At 44.3% G+C, this 21173-nt stretch overlaps 1 protein-coding gene across 3 annotated transcripts in view; it reads left to right on the top strand.

Moving 5' to 3' along the window:
* The first annotated feature begins 5264 nt into the window (after positions 1-5264).
* RAB11FIP4 (RAB11 family interacting protein 4) overlaps positions 5265-21173 on the top strand; it is a 114099-nt gene continuing 98190 nt past the window's right edge. For 2 of the 3 annotated variants that reach the window (XM_062612674.1, XM_062612673.1), the window contains exon 1: positions 5265-5664. In XM_062612674.1, the coding sequence (XP_062468658.1) occupies positions 5521-5664 (144 nt within the window). In that variant the 5' untranslated portion in view covers positions 5265-5520. The remainder of the gene's footprint in view (positions 5665-21173) is intronic. The other variant, XM_062612678.1, reaches the window with a different exon arrangement.

The following is a 21173-nucleotide window of genomic DNA, read 5'->3' as shown; positions in this document are numbered from 1 at the left end:
TGATGTATTGTACAGATCTGACTCCAAAGTACTCTTGTGGTAAGGCAAGGTTTTAGGATGTAGAAGTTGCTCATCCAGAACATTTACTTGGATATCACGTAGGCAAAAGCAACCACAGATTCACAGGGGACTTGAACAAATAAGGCCAGAATGAGTGTACAGCAGGGAGACAAAAATGATACTTTTGCTGATGCCAATTTAAATCAAGGAGCGCACTTCTATTCTCCCCTAATTTTTATCCTCAGTCTCAATACCAAAATGTATAGGTAGATACTATGATGAATCTGGCTGTATCAGTGAATCATCTAAGCATGAGAGACAGCTGGAATAATTCCATCTGCAAGCTGCACTCAGTAGATTTGATCATGCCTACCACAATCATTTTCAAAAGGCAGTTACAAGGCTGCTAGAACCAGCCTGGTTAAGCTGCTTTTCTAATTGCCTCTCTGTTCCTAAAACGCCCTTTTCAGGACTGTTGCCTTACAAGCAAGCCAGTGGCCATTTGTCTTTGAAACAGTCAGACTGTGCTCATAGCCCCTCAGCCCATTTGTACCATTGGTGGTCACAGCAGTGGTGCTGCTGCACCTATATTCTCTTGCACAAATATTTGTGTTCTGTCCTTTATCTCCCATTAATCAGACAACTTGGACCCGTCTACACACAATCTGCTTGGAGACACAACAAGTAATCACGGTTTGGCTTTAGCATCACTATGGTATATCATGTTCTAATTTTATTATTCTGTCCCAGATTGCGTTGCTAAATACAGCAGTATCTGGGAATTACAGTCCTGCAGACAGCTGTAATAAGATTGCAGATGGAACATGTTTATTCAGATGTGTAGTCCACCATGGATAGGACAAAATAAGCAAGATTTCGGAAACTATTTGAAGCAATAAACGATAACTCGCTGCACAGTTCACGTACTGTGTTATGGGTCGGTTAGCCCAAGGAAAATACACTGGCTGGTGCATCCTCAGTCTTTAACAGCTGCTGCATGATTTGATAGATGATTTTTAATAAATCGAGGGAGGGAAGGGGAAAAATAGTCTTCAAGAACCTGGGGCTTAGTTCTGTTAATGTTTGCTGCTTAGAGACAGGAATATTGTTTGTTTCTTGACAGGTCTTCGGTAGAAGTTGTAAATAACTTTACTGTAGCTGCTACACCAGGTCTCCTTTTTACATGGTTGTCTTGGAGTCTTAAGCATTTCATTGTACCCAGAATCTCCTGTGAGTGAGTGAAGATCGCTTCCTGAAGCACTTAGGTTCAGAATGACCTAGTGGCCTGGCAGCGATCAGATGCTTTCTAACACCATTAATGCTTTCAGGAGGTCACCAGATGCCATTGAGCGTTATAATCTGAGGCAAATGTAAGTCTACCCAACTGCTTAGAGCTAGTCAGGGAAGAGCTGAAGAGCTCATCTTGCAGCCCTACGCAAGGTGGCCAGCAATGAATTCTCTTGGCTGGTGCAGTGAAATGGGTGGCCACTTGGTGGAGTAAGGAGACCTCCAAATACCATGGGACCACGCCGGCGTTAGCAGCTACACCTCTGGTGCCAGCCCTGGAAATTCTTGGTCAGCGCTTGGAAACACGCGTTTGATGCTGTGAATTCACGGTGGAAACGGTTTTATGTGAGCCGATACGGAGGATTATTTAATTTTAGTAATAACTTAATAAGAGTAGGTACTTTGGTCTCTGTGAGCACAACCCTATTACAACAAGGCATTACGATTGCAAGTAACAGCTAAATTGGCCAACTTCAACCAGCACATAGCATTCCAGTTTGTGATTTGTGCTTGGGCTTGCTCTTTGTCACATGGTGTATTCCCTGGCTATCCTTGAAACTTTGGTCCATGTCTCTGAGGGTAATTATACGCGTTGTATGAGGAAATAAGACATTGGTGTGTTTGCTGAGGTAAGTGCAGTTAACCATCTAGCCAGGCTGATCTAGCAGAGTTTTGCACACACCTAATTCATAATCTGGTAAAAACGCTGTTGAAATCGATCAAGAGCATTCACACTATACAAAACTAAACCACACAAACTTTTGCAAGGTAAGGTCCTTTAACAACTAGAAAAGTTCAAAGGAAGATCCTTGTTTGTTGAAACATTTCCCCAAAATTCCTAACAGCTGTTTTGTTCTCATTTAACTTTTGTATAATAGAAAAAAAAAATAGAGAAAATGGCAGTTAAAAAGTCAAGCATCTTACTTCTGTGTCATACCTAAGTAAGTTAGAAGTATTAAGAGCTAAAAGTTTTCTCATGCTAAGTTTTCAAGCAGGGCAAGAGTATTAATAAGCCATTTCTTGCTGCCTGTTATATGATACTTAAAGAAAATATCCAACTGATAAAGCACATCTGCTCTGTTGCTAAGCAGAGCTACAGCAGCCAGTGGGAAACGGGATTTGATTCAAAATACAGTAAGATTTGCTCAATGAGGGTTACATTTGTATATACTATAAAAAGATATTGCATTCTGGGGCTGTTCTGAGAGGCTGGGTCTCAAGATGTTGCTGCTATGTGCTGGAACACAACCAGAATTATAGACAGAGGTCATCAGCCTTGGGGAACGCACTTCTTGGATGCTCTTTCTGACAACAGATTACAATTTTCTATGTAAGTGGAAGTGACATTGATAGAAAAGCAGCTGATTGTAAAGAAAGCCTGCAAATGACAGCCATGGCCTGTGGTATTGAATGAAATGTTTCCTCTTGAACTCTTTATTCTGAACAGATAAATACGGTAGCAGTCTTTCAAGTGCAGAAAACTCGATTTGCAGCATGTAAAATATTTATTCCCCGTACAGCATGAGTTAAATGAAGAAGTTGCCAAACATCTTTGATTACACAAATATGTTGATAAACCAGTGAGGAAAGAGAGCCCGTTGGTACTAGCAGACATGTTCTACCTGGAACTGGCGAAGAGGAGATCAGCAAAGAGTACTGCCAGCTCCATCCACTGGCGATAAGCATCTACCTCCTCTTCGATTCAGCTTTACAAACTGTGCCTTGCCATTGCAGTTGCCCAGCAAGCATGCAGCACATGTTCAGCTCAGTATCTTGCCTTCAGCACATTAGGGGTACCCCCAGCTTTCAGATCTTGGACAGTTATTGACAGCATCCCACATCTCAGTTCAGTGCTGTCAAATCATCTCCCAGCTGTCAGATCTTTGCTCACAGTACTCAGCTGTCTACAACGACATCTTCCACAGCCTCTTCATTTCTCCTTATCTGTTTGATTCCAGTGCTCAAGCTGTCTGTGTTAGTTTCAGACTTAAACATTAACTCCCCAAACTGTAGTGTCTATAGCTGGAGCTTTTTTCTCTTCCCCTCCCACTTCCCCCCACCCCTTACAAACTAATGCAAGAATGACACAGATTGTAATGCTGACAGTTTTGGTCTAAATCTATGTTTGCATTTATTTGCATATCTAGAATAAGTCCTTTCTTCCTCCAGCAGAAGGTAAAGGAGAGTCAGTGGAGATTAACTGGATTCCATGAGACAGAGCGTGACCCCCTCTGAGGCGTCGGAATTCGTCCTGGCTAACAGGAAGAAATATTCCTTTCTTTTCCCCCTCCCCAAGCGTACTTGGTGTGACTCCACTTTGGTGTCCAGGACTGCACAGAGAGGGGTGAGTCAGAGGTGGTGCAAGGAGGCACTCCGAGGCAATCTGGGAAAGCAAGGTGAGACAATGACACACGTGTGCTCTGAAGCTTTAAAGAGGTTGAACTCCACTTGGGAGCAGTCAGCCTGACAGTCACTAATTCCACATGGGTGTGCTTTCCATGGCTCTGAGGAGTACCAGCTCACGGATTTTTTGAGTACTTTGAATAGATGCCCTTGAGCATGTGCTAAGCTCAATCCCCATGTAACCTGAAGATGAGTTCAAGGGTCCCAGGATAACAGCTGAATGTTTTCACATCTTAAGAACCCTGCTGTAACTTCAGAGGAGTTTGCTGATCAAATATTTTGCTTCCTGTTCAGCTCTCCTCACAACTCTTCCTAAAGGCTCGTATCTGATCTCTGCACTTGGAATTTCTTTGGGTTATTCCCCCCTCGCAGGAGAACTCTTCTGTATTTGCTGTAAAACTAAAGGAAGGTCAAGGTGGCAGAGGCTCTGGAACCAGTTCCCTATCTCTCTGTCAAAGGGGGAGTATGTGGGGAGCTGTATTACTAGTGCAGTGTCACTGTGTTGTTGATTGACAGCCAGGTTACAGCCTACAGGCTGTCAGGTCGACCTCTTCCTGAATTCAATTTGCAAGAGCTGACACTTGTGCTCAAAGAAGCTAAACTTCCTGAGGAGAACACTCCTATTTGCTCCTAGAACAGAGATGAATTTTACCAGCTTGCTCTAATAATGGGATTTTCAGGGTTGCTAAGGGCCGTATTGACCTGTCTTACTGCAAGAAGCAAATGAATGGATACTGTCTCGATTCAGAACCTGCTGTGCTTCTATGGCCATCTTAAGAGGGACAGCTTTATCAGTCACCCAAGAACCTCACTCGGTGATGGAGGGTTCACCTGCGCTTAGCAACTGCAGTGGAAAGTGCTGGCTGAGGCAGTGAGTACCTGAGCCTGACTCAGCCAGTGCTCCTTCTCCGCAGGGTGATGCCCCGTCATTCCTGGTCTGAGGCACAAGGCAGGCACCAGCACCATTCCTGCTCTTCCCTCTGGTACCTCATGGCTGTGGGCTTCAAAAAGGGTCTAAAAACCTGAGAGAGAAAAGGGACAGAGATGGAATTAAACCCCAGCTGTGGAGCACAGCAGTCACGGGAGGCTTTGATGAGGGATCCTGCCATGGCAGGGACATCCCTTCATTACCAGCCATGTCTCATTAATGTGTGGGTGAACAGTATCTGTTCTAAGCCAATCCCAGGCACAAGGAATGCTGCTGCATGGCTCTGCATGGTCGCTGGAGCACAATGGAGCACGGGAAGCTCTGCTTGTCCTCCTTTCCCTACTTCCCTCCCCTTAACTCCATTCTGCTTATTGTCCCCTCGGCCTGGCGCTGTTCAGACCGGGATCGATGTGTTTTCCCCATGAAGAACTGCAGCGTGGCTCCTGCTCTAACTTGTGGTGGGAGGAGGAGCGCGCTGTGGGGCTGTGAAGCGCCCTGCAGCGGGGCTCTCCTGCCCCACTCCTCTTCCCCGTGCCGATCTGCCTCCCCCGCTGCCCCTGTCGCGATTATCGTCGCTCTCGAGCCTCTCCCCTCACGCCCCGCTTCCCGCCCAGCCCGGCGCCGCCTCTCCCCTCAGCGCAGCGCCCCCTGGCGCCGGCCCCGCCCCTGCCGAGCGCGGTTTCCCCCCGCCGCCTGCATCCTCCGGCTCTGTCCTATTGTTCTCCCTTCCCTCGCTCCCTCCTTCCCTCCGCCCGGGGCTCGCGTCCTCTCTCCGCTCTCCTCCATCCTTCCCTCCTCCTCCTCGTCGCCGTCCCTCCCGCCCGAGCTGATGTCACGCACCCGCTGAAGGCGCGGGCGATCATGGCTGCTGCGGCCGGGGCCGTGCCGCCGGCCTCCAGCTAATGCCCGCGATGGAGCCGGCGAGCCTGCTGCGGTTCCTGCGGAAGCTCAAGGAGGTTTTCGACGTGTGCGACGAGGATGCGGACGGCTTCATCCGGGTGGAGCACTTCGTCGCCCTGGGGCTGCAGTTCTGCCAAGGGGATGAGGTGAGTGAGGCGACCCCCGGTCCCGCCCGGGCCCCGGCAGCCAGGCAACTTTCACCTGCTGCTCCCGCTGTGAGGCGAGCGGGCCGCGGCTGTGCCCGGCCAGACCCCACCGGGACCCCCCTCACCCACTTGCCTTCATCTCGGCCCGCATTCACCCCGTCCCTTGGGGACCCCCCGACTCCGGCCCTCAGGCGGCACAGATCCGCTCCTTTCAGGGCGGCTCGGACCCTCCCCAGTCCCTCAGGGGGTCCCAGGGCCCTCCCCATGGCAGCCTCTGGAGCCCCTTCCCTCAGGGCCACCCAGCCTCTCTCCCCCTTTCCCTCAGAATCGTCCCTAAAGACAGCCCAGCTCTCCCCTTGTCTCAGGGGGTCCCGAGCCTCCCCGTTCCCTCAGGGCGGCCCAGACCGCCCAGGCTTATCTATCTCCCGGTTCCCTGTGTGGGGGACAGGTCCCTGTCAGGGTCCCTTCCCTGGGCCGTGCCGGTGCTGCGCCCTTCGGGGAGGTGTATTTATCGTGGTGACAGCGGGGTTATTGCGTCCCGGCTGAGCTGCGCCCTCGCCGGGGTCCCAGGCTCTGCGGGGAGCAAAGCCTGGGGCTGAGCGAGCTGAAGCCGGGCAGCGGGCAGGTGAAGCACAGCAATGTCTGAACAGGCAGGGAAGCACCAGCTCAGGTGCAACCGAAAGCCTTCAGGTGACGGGTTGGAAGTGAGGGCTCCATCCAGCCCTTCAGTGACACAGCGTAAATCTGGAGTCGCGCCACTGGTCTCGGTGGGGCCCCTGCATCAGTGGGACCACTGTAAGCCTGTGACATCAGTGTAAATGAGAGTGGGATTCAGGCCGCTGTCTGCGAGGGTAATGATGTGCCTTTGGTTTGAAATAGTTCCCTTAAGTGATTCAATCAGGGGCTGCAGTTCCAACAAATTAACCAGCAAGAAACGCTTCTTTCCCTAGGAGAACTCTTGGGATATTGCACAGAACCGTTTAATGCTTCACAATATGTCCCGGCAATTTCAGGTGATGGGGAAAGGGAGTAGAGTTGGGACTAGGATAGTATTCAGAAAACCAGTATCAACCAACCTTTTAAAGTACAATAAAGCAAATTAATGTGAGGAGCCAATTAAATGGTAGTTTATAAAGGGATGCCAAAGAGGCAGCAAACCCAGAGTGAATTCACAGTAATTGTTGGAGCAAATGACTTATTTTTGGCTTACCACTGCTAATGAAACACAGCTTGTGAATTAAATTGGAAGACCAGAAGACAGAAGGCTTATTGCTTGCAGATAGTCACAGGTCTGTTAAACATTTTCTTAATGAAAAGATAGAGCTTCTTTTTCTAACCAGCGGAATGAGGAGAAATGAGTAATAGTAGAGAGCTTTATTGATTTCTGGGTTTATTTATTTCTTGGTCTCATTTCTTATAAACTAATAGAAGTCTTTAAATCCTTCCCGCCAGATAGACTGCATCAGAATTGCTTTCTGCACTACCACATTTATGTGGCGGCAGATCAGTGGCTTTCTCTTGCAGCACCGAGGGAGACTGGTCAAATTCCACTGCCTGTTTTGCAGCAGGATGGCATTGATGAGCATAACGATCCTTTTTTGTCTTAGAAATCTGTAAGGTTGTGAGAAGGGAGCATGTTCTGTAAGATGCAAAGGAGGATTCAGGTGCTGATCTCATGAGCTTAGAAGTATATTAGTTGGAAAATATTTAAATAGAATGGGAAAGAAAACTGGAAATCTTAACAATGATGCCAGTAGAAAAGTACCAGTTGCCAGTGGTAGTGTCTAGGTTTCAGGATGGGCTGGCTTACTGGGCACACACAGAGAGATCTCCAGTGATGAGAAATGTGTTTGTATTTTGTTCAGTGTTCAATAAGATCGTTGCAAAACTGGGTCAGAGAATCTATCTATGTATCCATCAGGGTTATAATATAACTTGTTCTGGTTTGCTTCCCTCTGCCTGTTACAGTCATTGCCTAGCAGTCCCTTGACTTCAAAGGAGCATGTGTCAGCTGAGTAAATGGGATTTGTAAATCGCCAAAAGAGCCTTGCTAGGGAAATACAGCATCAGTTTTCCAAGTGCAGATTTACTGTAGAACAATCATGGTAGGTGAGCTAGTATGGTTTTAAGTCTTGTTAAAAATGAACTTTATGTGTGATGAATCACAGTTGATGTTTGGAGACGGTGAGAATCTATTCTTCCATCTAGCACAGTGCTTTCAGCCTTGCATCCGCAGGAACCTAATAAGCTCTGTGCAGAAATCCATCTCATGAAATTAAACTGAGGAGACACTGCTAGAGAGCAGCTCCCTTTAACACAGTAGAGCATTTACTGTCATTGAAACTTAAGTATTCATTGGAACATGCTACACTTCTTGGACCTGATCCACCTTAGGTTCCTTTACATTCAAAAGAAATCTTTTCACTGGCACCAGTGAAAGACAGACTTGCCCTCATGTGTAAATTACTTGCTGCTTCTATTTACGTAATTCATCTGGCCACAGGAAGGATCCAAATTTGTAGCATGGTAGCCTGAATAATTCTGATTCCTACGAACAGTAGCCCTGGGTCACAAAATGAAACGAGGGAGTATCTGCCCCTTCAGTTGTGCCAGCCCAATACGCAGCTTTCCACCTCTTCTCTACCTCCTTGGAGTCACTGCCATCCAAAGCTTGGAGTCTATAAATCCTTAATAGTAGCTTCAGTCAGGCTGTGGTTGGACTCTGCAGGGCATTTAGCCTTTTCTTTTTTTTTTTCATTTCCTTTCAAATTCCTTTTTCTTTCTTCTTTGTGTGGGTGTGGGTGTGCAGGTAGTCAGTAACAGTGCTGAAATTTATCATTCCTGAAAGATAATCCTCTGAAAACTGCCCCAAGGCAAAATGTTGCAGCAAGGCAAAATCTTACTATACAAGCAAAGCAGTCCTTACCTGCACAGTCAAAATAATAAACTTTAAGATTTCTGATCAATTTCCTTACTATTTTACTTTTAGCAGGCTTTTGAAGTCTCTGCTTCTAATAACTTTATGCTTTGCTTTTCTTCTTTAAGACCACACCATCATGACTGTACCTCAGTCAATTCTGCCTTTCCCATGCACACTGAAATGCTGTTATTGCCATGAAGTCGTTGCAAATCCACAGCAGCAGAATTGCCTCAGAGCAGCTGTTTAGGTGTTCTGGCTGTGGAATCACTTCAAGCAATATTGCTTGCAAAATTTTGCTTTGCCCTACAGAGCATGTGGCTCATCTAGATGAAGAAGTGACTTGGTCATCTTAATTTGGCAGAGCCAGGAGCAGAGTCATGTCTCTGAATTGCTGCTGTGTTGCCTGAATTAATAGCAGACCAGGCTAGCTGTCAAGCACTGCTTGCCCACACAAATAGTTGTGGAACTTAACGCTTTTAAGCAGTTTGGAATTTTGGCCTCTGTTCATCCCATCTGACTGTAGGCATTTAACTGAGTTGTCTCTATTTATCTTCCCCTGTGGTCATTGATGAGCAATTAAACATTCAAAGGGTATGACAGGACCCAAGGATGAAATAAATCTTTAGAGGTGCTCCTTTATCTCCACTGACAACAGAAACTCCTAGCTGAGACTTCTGGTTCAGGGCTTAAAAATAGCAGGCTTGGGCCTTGCCTTCCTCTTGAATGGGCTGTTTGCTCTTTGTGGAGGAATCTGAAGAAAGATGTGAAGGGCTGTTTCCAAAGCGACTTGACGGGATGGCATGTGCTCACTAACTGAAGAAACACTTCGCATAACATTGAAAAATGCCAAGAGTCGCTCGCCATCTGGTTCCCTTTCACTGGGAAGATAGTTGCACTAGCAGCCAAGTGTCTAGGAGCATTGTGAGTGACATGTTCAGCAAGCCCCAGTTCTGGCAGTGGATTGTGTGAATGTGTATTTCAGGGTAGTGCCAGTTGATGTTTCATTATGCCAGATTCTATTTAAACTTTACATTCCTTTTTGAGCAACAAGTGAAACATGCTGAACATGTTGATGACTTCTGTGTAAGCACCTTTTGGAGGTGTGCAAACCATACAGGTGCTTAGACAGTAATATTTGTCATGATCGACAGACACTCACCAATTTGAAGCAGTGTCACACCTGAGAGGGAACTTCAGCAGTTAATAATATCTATAGGCCAATATCAATTATTTTTGTGAATAGACAGTAATTCACTTTAAGTCAATGGTTTACTAGTGGTGTAGAACAGAAGTAGATGAAAAGAAGCTCCTGTATTTCATGTGAACAAATTAAACTTTATGGTCAAAAGAAACTATTGAAATAGGGAGATGCCTGTTGTTAATTTTAATTGCTTTCATTCATCCCTATTCTCAGCTGACATTAAAGTCATCAACATGAAGTGCTGCTCAGGTAGTAGATTGTGGCTGCTGACTGAGGTTAATCACAGTCCTCAGCTTCATTTTGACTTGCTCTCAGATGTCTCCCAGGGACACCTGACAGTCATGCTCTAAACGCAGCTATTCTATTGTAACTACTCTGTAAGTAGCTTGTTCTGTAAAGTGCAGGAGTGTAATTTCAACTGCATGACAATATGGAGCCTTTCTGAATGATCTGGGTGAATCTCAGCCATAATGTTGCATTTCAGAGTTGTACCCAGAAATTAATGGAATTTCTGCAAATTTACATCATTGTGCATGATGACAGACATGAGTGCATACCTTCTTGATAATAGCAGTATGCTCTGGATTTACCTGCAGCCATGAGAAAAGGAGACTGACACTGAGGCATTGAAATAAAAGTATTAGGGTGTTACCAAGTGATACTGCCATCCTCATAGTGGAGGCAGAAAAGAGTTATGACTTCTTTCTTCTCTGCTTTCCCTCGAAATAATTACTGACAGAAAAAAGAAAGTATTTGCCTAGATGTAATGAGAATGCAAAGAGCCCTTCTGTGTGATGGTGTTCCCTAGATAGCAGCAAGGCTGCCACTCATTTAGACTCCTTAAAACTATATTTGCTAATGACCCAAATATTCATATCATTGACAGTGACTTGGGGGAAAATGCAGTTCTGAAATGGCAGAGTGGGGTATTTAGTTTGTGGATTAGACAAAGTACAGTCACTGTAGCCTTTCTAATTCTATATAAATCAGCACTGAATATGTTTAAAGTAGCCCTTTGGTATACCCTGAAACTAAGCATGTATTTTCTAAACAGCTGACAGAAAGCAAGCTTAGTACTTACTGTTAATCAAACATTTTCTGAAGCACTGATGTGGAGAGAGAAGCTGCAGTTTGCTGTGCACTCATGAGTTTAATTCGTTGTGTAATATGTTTGCATTTCCAAGGTGAGAGCTCTGAGGGGGTTGCATGTATAGTTAAGAATTGATTGTTGCTACGTTTTGCCATGCAAGTCAGTGATCTGAAATAGTAAATTCTTAATGCACAAAGGAAAGGCAAACAATTTTGGTAGCAATTTTTGATATTTAAGTGACTGTAAATGGAAAAGCATATGGAAAGTAAAGGAAAAAGCATATGGATCAAGCACAGATGACATGACTGCATCTTTTGTATGCAGTGTGGAATGTAGCATAGGTAACTGGTGATGTTAAAACATTCGGCTGCCTAGCAAGACCAGGTGTTGTCTACATAAATTTTTCTCCCTCTTCCCCCCTCTCCATGCCTGATTCAGTCCATGCTGTTAAGTTGTGACTTTGGTGCTGTGACATCTCTGCATGTTCTCTAGAAATTTGCTTTTGCAAATTCTAGCACATACTGATTTTATTCCTCTAATATGATTAATCTTTGAAAAGTGACTTATACAGAATTGCTGCAAGGAAGGGTAAGTCTTGGAGGAGGAACAAGCCCCTGCCATGTAGTATTTGTGTGGGTGATCCCCAGTGCAGAACTATCTTTGGTTTCTAAATTGCATTGTTACCTACAATTTAGCACAATCGACTCGTGCTCGGCAGCAGTGCTTTTATAGCAACAAAGTGGAAAAAATCAATTGCCTTTTAATGTTTCCATAAGTAAATGTGATTGCTTTTGTTCTCTGTGCAGCTGAGTTTCCTATTTATTGTGTCTGATTTTAATGCTAATGTTCACAAACAATTTAAAACCCTGATCTGATTTTTGAATGAGGCTGCTCAAGAGCTAGAGATGAAGGTCTAACAGTTCTTAAAATATGCAGTATTTTGGGAGACACACATGATCTCAGACCTAGATACTTGCACAGGCTGCTGAATAAATACCCATACGTGCTCTGAACGTAGTTAACTCAGTGTAGGGTGTGATTAAGTACCTGAATGATAAAAGAGAGTGTCAGACACAATCACTAGTACTATAACATATGGTTTTACACAGCAGTGCGAGTGTAAACAAAGCACTCTGTAATACATCTCAGTTCCTTTTTACTCAAGGTATAATTGAAGGGCCTTACTTGCAGTCAATGTAAGTGTTTCTATAGGCCTATGAATGCTATTTTCACATTTTATATGCAGTTAAAAATAGTAGGGCTCCTTCCTAAGCCTTTCATCCCGTTTTAGCTCTGCAGAGTGTTTGGCCCCAGAGTGACAGGAGTGAACTCTGGGGTTAAAATCATGCAGGAGAGACAGGTTTAGTGTGTACAGGCACGGACCTGGAGAAATTGCAATGTACTCTTCAGATTTTAAAGCTGCACTGACTACTTAGCTCGGGTGTAGTGTTATGGATTTAGCGTGTCAAGTGAAAAGCTTAGAAATGGTAGAGACTTTTCTGATTTCCTGAAATTAGACAGAAAGGTACTGGAATTATCTGTTCTGGGGTGGAGTCTCTTGGCCTGGTGGAATGAGGGATGTCAACCAAGCCACTTTCTAGAGTGGTGTCAATTTTAAAATTACCTGTATTTCAGTGCTCAAACATGTGTCTTTTAAAGTGTTCCATGATATCATACATACACCCGCATTGTTGAACTTTTTTTCCCCTCTCACTTCAGGGCTGCTCTTTGGAGAGCAGAGCCATTCCGGGCTGCCCCAGAGCAGGCTCTGTCTCCCTTTCAGCAGAGAAGCAGGGTCATGGTACAGACTCCTGCAAGCAGCCCTTGGATAGGAAACTTGCAAGGAGCCCTTTTCTATAGGGGATCTTCAGCCTGCAGCAGTGCTTTTTGGTGTTCCAAACAGGGGCAAATTTCTGGTACACCTGCTGCAAGTTTGCTGATGAAGCATGTGTCCCATTTCGTCTATGTCATTCTGGACATCCTTGGGGACCAGTTTGTTGTGAAGATTTGCAATGGGACGGTGAAGACTTCCTGGTGGTATTCAATCACCTCTGATGAACTGACCCTCCGCAGTGGGACCCAGATGGCTTTTGGAACATGGGGTATTCTTTTCCAATGATGCTTTTTGTTGTTATAATAAAAAGCACAAACAAATGTGCAGATATAAACAGCTTTGTCCATATGTTTGTATGGTATTAATAGATATGAGAAACTGTCCTAAAATATTGGCAATTTCACTGGTTTTGTAGTAAATAACTGTACAATCAATTGAACATATTTTAACCTATTAAACCATATGATGTGTATGTTAGGATGCAGTAACTAAAAGCAATTCAAAAAGTGAAATGCCACAGAGATATCAGCACAGAGACCATTTGTAACTGTTGGCACTTAGCCTTTTGTCCTTGTGCAATTGGACTTTCTGTCAGCATAAAGTAGTACAGAATCCTCTGGTAATGGTGCTAAGGCCATCTTTCTGCCATCTTTCTTGGTGGTATTAGCTATTTGGAACAGAAAAAAGCTCTAATAAGGACTCTGATTAGAAGAATTTTGTTGCAGAAGTCTTTTGTGTGCTAGATTGGTGTGGTATTGTGTCAAAATACAACAAAGTCTGCTTGGAAGAAGGTTAAAGGCAGCCATGGAAGGCTCTTAGGGGTGCACAGTGCAAATGGAAAGAAAAGGGGGTTGTAAGAGAAGGATTCTGCTCTTATTTCTCTCTGGGACTACCAACAGCGTCAGTGAGAGCATTTTGACCCAAGAAATCCTGGTCCCATTGCATTCAGTGGTGTGACCATTGTGTGTAAAGGATTGTCCTGGGTTCAGCAGTAGCAGTCATTTTTCCCCTTCTTGGTAGCTGGTGCAGTGCAATGTTTTGACTTTCAGCTCGGGAACAGAGACTGGGTTTAAACCACGACAAGGATTAAGGATTGACCACAGGATTTGCAGCCTCGTAGTAAAGACCAGCTCTGTTGCTGTTTCTCTTGCTGGTTCTTTATTTGGTTTTGATCATGCTACAGACCAAGCACGAGCTTGTGGCCAGTAGTATGGAACAGAGCCCTTTTGCATCCAGCTGCAGTTGCCCTATCTAGCTGTTATGGCTGCTTTCATTCAGGTTTTAAGAACATTTTGCCCTTGAGGGCCTTGGTTCACTTGCTGGGTTGGGTGGCCAGCATGGCAGTTACTGTGTTCAGTGATGCATGTGGGCATTTAATGTGGCCACGAGCTGGCTGACAGCCTTGTCAAGCTGGGATGGCCAGCCTGTTTGAACTGTGAGGGTCACCACAGCAGGTGTGTTGAAATGGGAGCAAAGCCTCTTTGTATCTCATAAAAATTTATTTAATGGGAGTGTAATTTTTTTACAGCATTATTTCAGGCTTTATGCAGCCTCCATAACAATTGCTGTACAACCTTGTGCTTTCTTCAGGATCCGTGCACCACCAGGTCCAGTTGTGCCCGGGCAAAGAGAGCTAAGTCGATAGACTGATTCTGCCCGCAGGAGAGCTGTGTTCTCTGTGAGGGGAGGCACAGTCCTGAGCAGCAGCTTTGAGACATGACCTTCACCTTCAGAGGCTAATTGAACAGAGCAAAGGCATTGATTTGAGGATTCAGTCTGAGGCATGGGTGTAATAACAGCTGGATCCTGAACTTAACCATTTTTCAGGTGTATGCACAGCAGCTTTAAGTGAATACAGATATTCTCCTGATGAATGTTTGTTAGCAGAGTCAGCACCTTGGATAGCTTTGTAGAACAGAAGAAAAAGTGCTCTGCATTTGCTGTTAAAGGGAATAAATCTCCAGGAAAAAAAATGGTGCTGAAGAATTACTATAGCAGCTTACTGATTTTATTGGGGAATCTGGTGCTGCTGGGAAGGCTAAAGATAACATGTTGATGAGCGTGCTCTGAAGCAGTGTGCTTACTTTGGTCCAAAAAGAACTGCAGTGTTGAATAGTGTTTCTTCTTTTCTGAATGGGTGCTTTGGGAATTTTTTCCATCAGGTAACCCATTTTCATAAGGATCAAAACATTGTAGACTAAGCTGTTCCAAATCAGAGTATCCCAATTCTGCCACAGGCATTCTCTACAGTGGTTGGCAACTCACTTCAAACCTGTGTTCCCTCCTGTGGTCAGACATACCTGACAACAGGCAGAGCTGTTGACAACATAAAATTGATTCTGTAGAATGTGGACAATTAATTATGTGTTTATTCAATGCTGAGAAACTCCAGGTGTTGGCTCACCTGCAGTGTGGCAGCATCTCAGCAGTACAGAACAGCATAAGAGTGTCTCAACCGAAGCTCATGTTTTCTTCCTGTCTTCTTTTGGCAAGTAACATATAGGCCCCAAATCAGGGGGTGGGGGAATCCTAAAATTTTAGATGAGTTTAAGAAGGTTTTTTTGCCTTAAAAAAGTAAGAATGTGGTTAACTTCACCTTTGGGGGTTTGGGGTTTGTTTGGTTTGTTTGTTTGAAGTAGGCTATCTTGATTGTTTCCAGTTGAAGCTTTTTATTGACGAAATTGAAATATTTGTCAAACAACAAGTGATAATGCTCCAAAACAGAAGATTTTCTCAACACAAAGCATTTGTGTTTCAGTTTTCTTCTGAGAAACACGAAAAAGAAAATAATTGGTTTGATTTCCTTTACTTGGTGAGAAAGCTGAAAAAAATCCAATTTTTAGCAAGTTATGTATTGAGCAAAAGCAGAGACTGTGGAGGTAGGAGAAAGAGGAAATATGCTATTCAGGACACCTTTCCCCTGACTAATTGAAGTTATGTTCAGCTTGCAGTTATCCAGAGCTGTGGGGAAAATAAAGCAATCGGTAAAGCAAAACCATGGATAATACCAATCGCTTTAGGAGACTAGAAGCATGTAATCTTTGGGGTGGGGAGGGAATCAGTGAGCTTGGTAGGAAGCAGGAACAGCTTTAAAGTGGTGCAAGAGGATATAGGATTTGGGCTCACGAGTGTTTGTTTCTTTGGCTATTGGTTTTCACAGTTCACAGTTGTGTCATCATTCTCTGATGATCTGACTTCATTCACTGCAGCCAGACACTGATGAAAACTGGTGAAACCTCTGAATTGTAGCCTCTGGTATGAAAAGTATGTTTCATTCCTCAGTTCTCTTTGGGATTGTTTGAAAATAAAGAATTGAGAAGTGGTTTGGGACACATCTTCAAAGGAGCTTTGATAATGTCAGTTTTGCTTTCCTTACCGAGCGATTACCAGGCATGGAAGTTTCCACTGAGCAAAACTGTATCTTGCCTTCTCACCTGGGAATTGAGTGCCCTTTGCCAAATGCAAGCTCCTCTGCACAGTTGGATGCAGTTACTGGGAAGTGCTGTGATATTTGCTCCCAATCAGACAGTCCAATATGTCTTTTTTAGAGAATGAGATTGGTTTGAACAGTCTGCTGTTGACAGCTCTCATTTGGGAAAGTCTAAATTTGGAGGTGAATACTTCTAGAACTGCCAGTGCTACTTTGGGGTGACAGGCTAGTATCTTTATCAATAACATACCACCTCACAACTGTCCTTAGAGTCACCTCTGCCAGATGACTATACTGGTCATATAGAGAATTTCTGGATATCTGTCAGCCAGTCTGGAAGCTTTGGCTCTAACCAAGCGCATGATATCTTTCCAATGGATGAAAAGATGGTTTGCTATGTACAGCGAATTTGGCATAGGTCAGTTTACTGTCCTGGTGTAAATGCTGGCAGGTCATTTGTTCTTGATTTGTGTAGTCACCCAGGTAACCTCAGAAAAAGGTAGAATATTCACAAACCACTTTGATTTTGCCAGAAGTATAAGGCACAGATTGTCTTTCCTTTGTGCGTAGGCCCTTGTGATTCTCTTACTGAATTTTTCTTGTAAAACCTGGTATGACTATTGTGAACTGCAGTTTTTTCCCCCAGCGATAGTTTCATTTCCCCGTGGCATTCTAAATAGATTTTCAGAAACTTGACAGTCCTGGTGTGTGGAAGCATCCTCTTGGTACTTCTTGTGCTAGGTGCGTATGAACCATGCTGCTCCCTGCATGATTCTGGTAGAGGTTGGTCATCTTCTCTATCAGCTCATCCTTTGGGGTGGGCACCAAATATTGAGTGCATTGGCACACACTGGGCCAAATTGCTGCTTTCAGTTGTTCCCTGGGGCCACAGAATGCTATGAGGAGGAGAAGGAGGGCACCATGCAACAAGGAGATTCAATGCATAAGATTCAGTGATGCCTCAAGGGACACATCATGAACAGACTGTAATCACCGCTGTCAGTCCACAGCATCACAGCTCTGGGTGCTCTTTTTTTGCTGAAGACTAGCTGAAGTAATCCAGGATGGCCTCATTATGTTATTTTCCCAGTTTATTCCATCCTTCCTTAGAGAAAACTCAAGTTTTGGACTCATCATTGCTTGTGCTTTTTGGTTGGTGGCTCCTGTTTAAATAATGCTGGTCAGGTAGCACTGGCTATGTTAAAGCAAATTAGCACCTGTTTGGAAGGGAATGGAGCTTTGGAGGAGTTAAAGTGGTTCTAAACACAAATGATTTATACAACATTTCAGGTGAAAAGCTTGGTTGATTGAGTTGGTGCAGTAATGTGGTTCTAAATTACCTTTGGGTTTATTGCAGTTGGCTGCTGCAGCGGCTCTTTAGCCATACATTCTGCTCAATGGCACTTCTCCTAATTCAGTGCTTGCTATCTCTTGCATTTTGTAGATGTTGCACTAATCTGTAATGCTGACTCCCTGGATTTACAGTGCAGGGTGAAGAGAGTAGGAGTGTAGACTCTCACAGCAAGAAATTGTTGGTGTCTCTATTTTGGGGAAGAAGTGTGAAGAGACACATTTCAAATACCTTTTTTACAGGAGGGAGGGTTGCCATGGATAACAGCTGCGAAACATGGGGTCTGATTCCCCATTCCACCCCCTTTACTTTGTTCTGTCATGAGATATGAGCATCAGGTTCATCTTCTAGAATGGTGTGTGGCGCAGGATAGGTGAAGGGACACTTGCATTCATTGTTGTTGCCTTCACCAGACGTGGTTCTTGAGCTTACAAGGCCACGAGGCAGAGCATCCTCTGGAGCACCTTTTGCAGAGGCAAAGATGCAGAACTAGCTCTTGATTTTGGGGATTTTGTATGAAGAAGTGAGACTCCAGAAGGGTGTTCTCAGAGTACCTGAAGGTGCCTGTGTGATCTGACCTTACTGAATGGGTACACTGGTTCTTTTCTTTCCCTTTTCACACTTTATAACTACTTGAAATCTCACTGTCTTAGAGCTTGTGTCATTCACTGGGTAGTAGGTGTGCCAGTCATAGAAGGTATTTCTCTAAATATTCAAATACAAGTGTAACTTTAATTTCTCTATTTTCCTTTCTGTATTTTTTTCCCTTCTTGCTACTGGTAGAAACCCATATTACAATCAGTCTATGAGCCATTATGCCTGCTTAATTTTGGTAAACCTGCTGTCAATAATGCTGATTGTGTTCTGTCATCCACATTGACCTGTGGTTTCTCTAAACGAATTGGGCAGAAGGATCCCAGTGGGAAGGGGGAAGAAAGATGTTCTCTTCAAACAGACAGATTGCAAACAGATGGACAGCAGGGAACGAATACAAAGGGAATACAGGTGAAATGGAACATATCCGTGTTAGTGCTGTTTGAGTATGTATGTGTGTCTATCATAAATATCTACATGCAGGAACTGATTTCTGGAAGTAAACTGCCAGTCTGAAATGGAACTTGATTGTAAGACCCAAGGTGTGTGCTCAGTGCACACTGTAATTAGATTGTGATGGCAATTTCTGTGCAGGACTGAACTTTAACCTTTCAAAAACTCACCCTTTCTTCAGGAGCTCATGGGTCTAGTTATGATACCAGCAATGAACTCTGGGAATGTCATCAGCTATCAGATGGGGAGGAAAGGAGAAGCTATCAAAAGATGGTATTTTGATGGCATTTTAAATCTAATCCCCCAAACTGTATTTAATGCTTCTCTAATTCTGCTGGGAGTCAGTGACTCCAAAATACTCCAGGAGTTTTTGAAAATGTGATTTTATTTCCCCAAGTACAGTAGAGGCTTAGCAAAATTCTACCTTGGCCCTAAGTAGACTCAGGAGATGCTGGACTGAGTAACACATTGTTCTCAGCAGAGCAATTTTCCCTACTGTTGGAACTGGCTGTTGTGCTTTGTTATTAAGGAAGGAGTTACTGCTGTCTTTAGGTGAGGTTTCCATGATCCTTCCTGATTGGCACTTGAGAGACTGTTATTAAAGAGCTGATGTGATTCCCAGGAAGATTTTGTGAAGTCTGTTAAATAGGTCACCACATGCCAGGTAGCATAAGCAGTATCTGCATCCCTTCTTGGGACAAGCAGAGATGGAAGGGTTTGTACCATCCTGAGCTGTGCATCAGCCACTGCTTGAAGGAAATGCCACACACACCTTTGAAATATTCCCCTTTGTTCAACTAATAGTATCGAAATAAAGACCTTTTTTTGGTGGCAGATTAGTAGATTTAGGTCACAGTCTGTAAATGAGTGTGACTCAGCTGTGTGAATAAATCAGCTCACTTGATTGTGAGATGAATTTACACTTTGAAAGCTTTTAATAGGTTATGAATATTCAGGGTCTGGCACATGGTAGGGGATCTAAAGCAACGGCTTAGATTCCTACAGCCTTGGCTCTCACTCAGCAAGTGTTGTTACAAAAGAGTGTCTTGGAGTGGTAGATAGCAGAGCTGCTCTGATCCCTCTTCTTTGTCTTTTTTGCTGTTGCTAATAGGAATGCAACAGTGCAATACGCTAACTGGTGGCTCTGCAAGACAGGTTTTATCATGATGATAAATGTTGAGAGTGCCTTGTCCTCTTAGCACTATTTGTAGACATCAAATGGCATTGCACAGCTGTCAGAGAAGGGCATTTGAAATCTCTCTCTGGCTTGTAGAAGAATCTGGGAACAATTACTCACCCCAGCCAGCCCTGTGGGCAGAGGCAGCACCAGACTCTGTTTTCCTCTGTTTCCAGTGCTCAGCAACCCTGAAACTCGGTTCTCTTTAGTGTCTTGTTCAGCACATGCAAAACTGCAAATGACTCCTGAGAAATCCGATAAACTCAGGATTTTGTCTCCTCTTGAGCTGGGTTACGGGTTCTTCAGGGTGCGAGGAGCTGCATTTGTACAGCCTGGGGTGGACTGTATTCTAGAACCTCTTGGCACAAACACAGGGCAAGTAGTAAACAATAGGCCCACGTTGTTTCTGGGGAAGCTGTCTCCTACAGATACTTAATTGCTTTCTTGACAAAGCTTGCCTCTGATCAGTTGCAAGGTGGGTCTGCAATCCTGAGGTCTGGGCACCAACAAGAAGCATTTAGCAGAACACTTTACGACGAAGCTCATGCCAAAGAAGACAGCTCCCCTGGGTTCTTATGATCAGGTACAAGCTTCATGGTGGTAAATGCCTGTATCAGTGAGAGTTACGACATTGATTTGTACAGAGGAGCCCATGTTCATGCAGGAAGCAGCCAAGAAATGCATTGGACTTCCCTGGGGGCTGTTGAGTCTCGGCATCCTGTAAAAATTCCTAATTTGTTACTTTTTTGAAATACTGTTCACAATATCAGTGGGGAGGGGAAATAAAGATTCTGGTGCAGTTACCCAAGTTAAGAATAGCCTCCAATGGGCTGTGAAGTGGTCTAAATTTGATATTTTTGCTTGCAATAGAGATCTCTTGCCAAAGCTCTGTGGAATTAGATTGAAAATCTGAGTTCAAGGTAGCTGGGTAGGAAAAAAGGATTTGGCAGTGCTATATAAATCCTTTAATCAGAAAGGGTCTATGCAGCACCTCAGCAGAGTTCTGCTTGGTACAGCCTCTCAGTGCCTGGCATGTGCCAAGACTGAATCATAGCTGATGATGAAGTCAAAGAGGTGACAGGGTTGAGCTGGAGTATGTCTGGTTTAGGTGTCACACACAGCAGCCTGCCACAGCAGCTCTGTAGATGGCTAGGCCCAGGAATGCTGCTGATGGGCAACACTTCCTGAAAAGGGGAAAAATGAGAAACACATTTGGTATGAAAGCTGAGCTGATGATCCACATGCAACCAGGAACATCTGCTGTTTCACTGATGGTGCATTGCTGCAGTACCAGAGTTTGTGATGCTGAGCAGCTTGATAAGAAGCTCCATTACTTGTGCTGAAAATTTGTCAATACAAAATAAAAGGGGGAAAAGATTAGGTTTCTAAAAGGCAGGGGAAGATATCTAACAACAGCATTGGTGCAAAGAAGTCCAGTACAGCCTGCATGACTGCTCAT

This window comes from Pezoporus occidentalis, unplaced genomic scaffold (genome assembly GCF_034315485.1).
Source record: "Pezoporus occidentalis ecotype Australia unplaced genomic scaffold, CSIRO_AGI_Poc_V1 ctg160, whole genome shotgun sequence".
In the NCBI taxonomy this organism is placed as follows: domain Eukaryota; kingdom Metazoa; phylum Chordata; class Aves; order Psittaciformes; family Psittacidae; genus Pezoporus; species Pezoporus occidentalis.
Note: the sequence above shows the minus strand (reverse complement) of the source record. Positions and strands in the feature narration are given on the sequence as shown.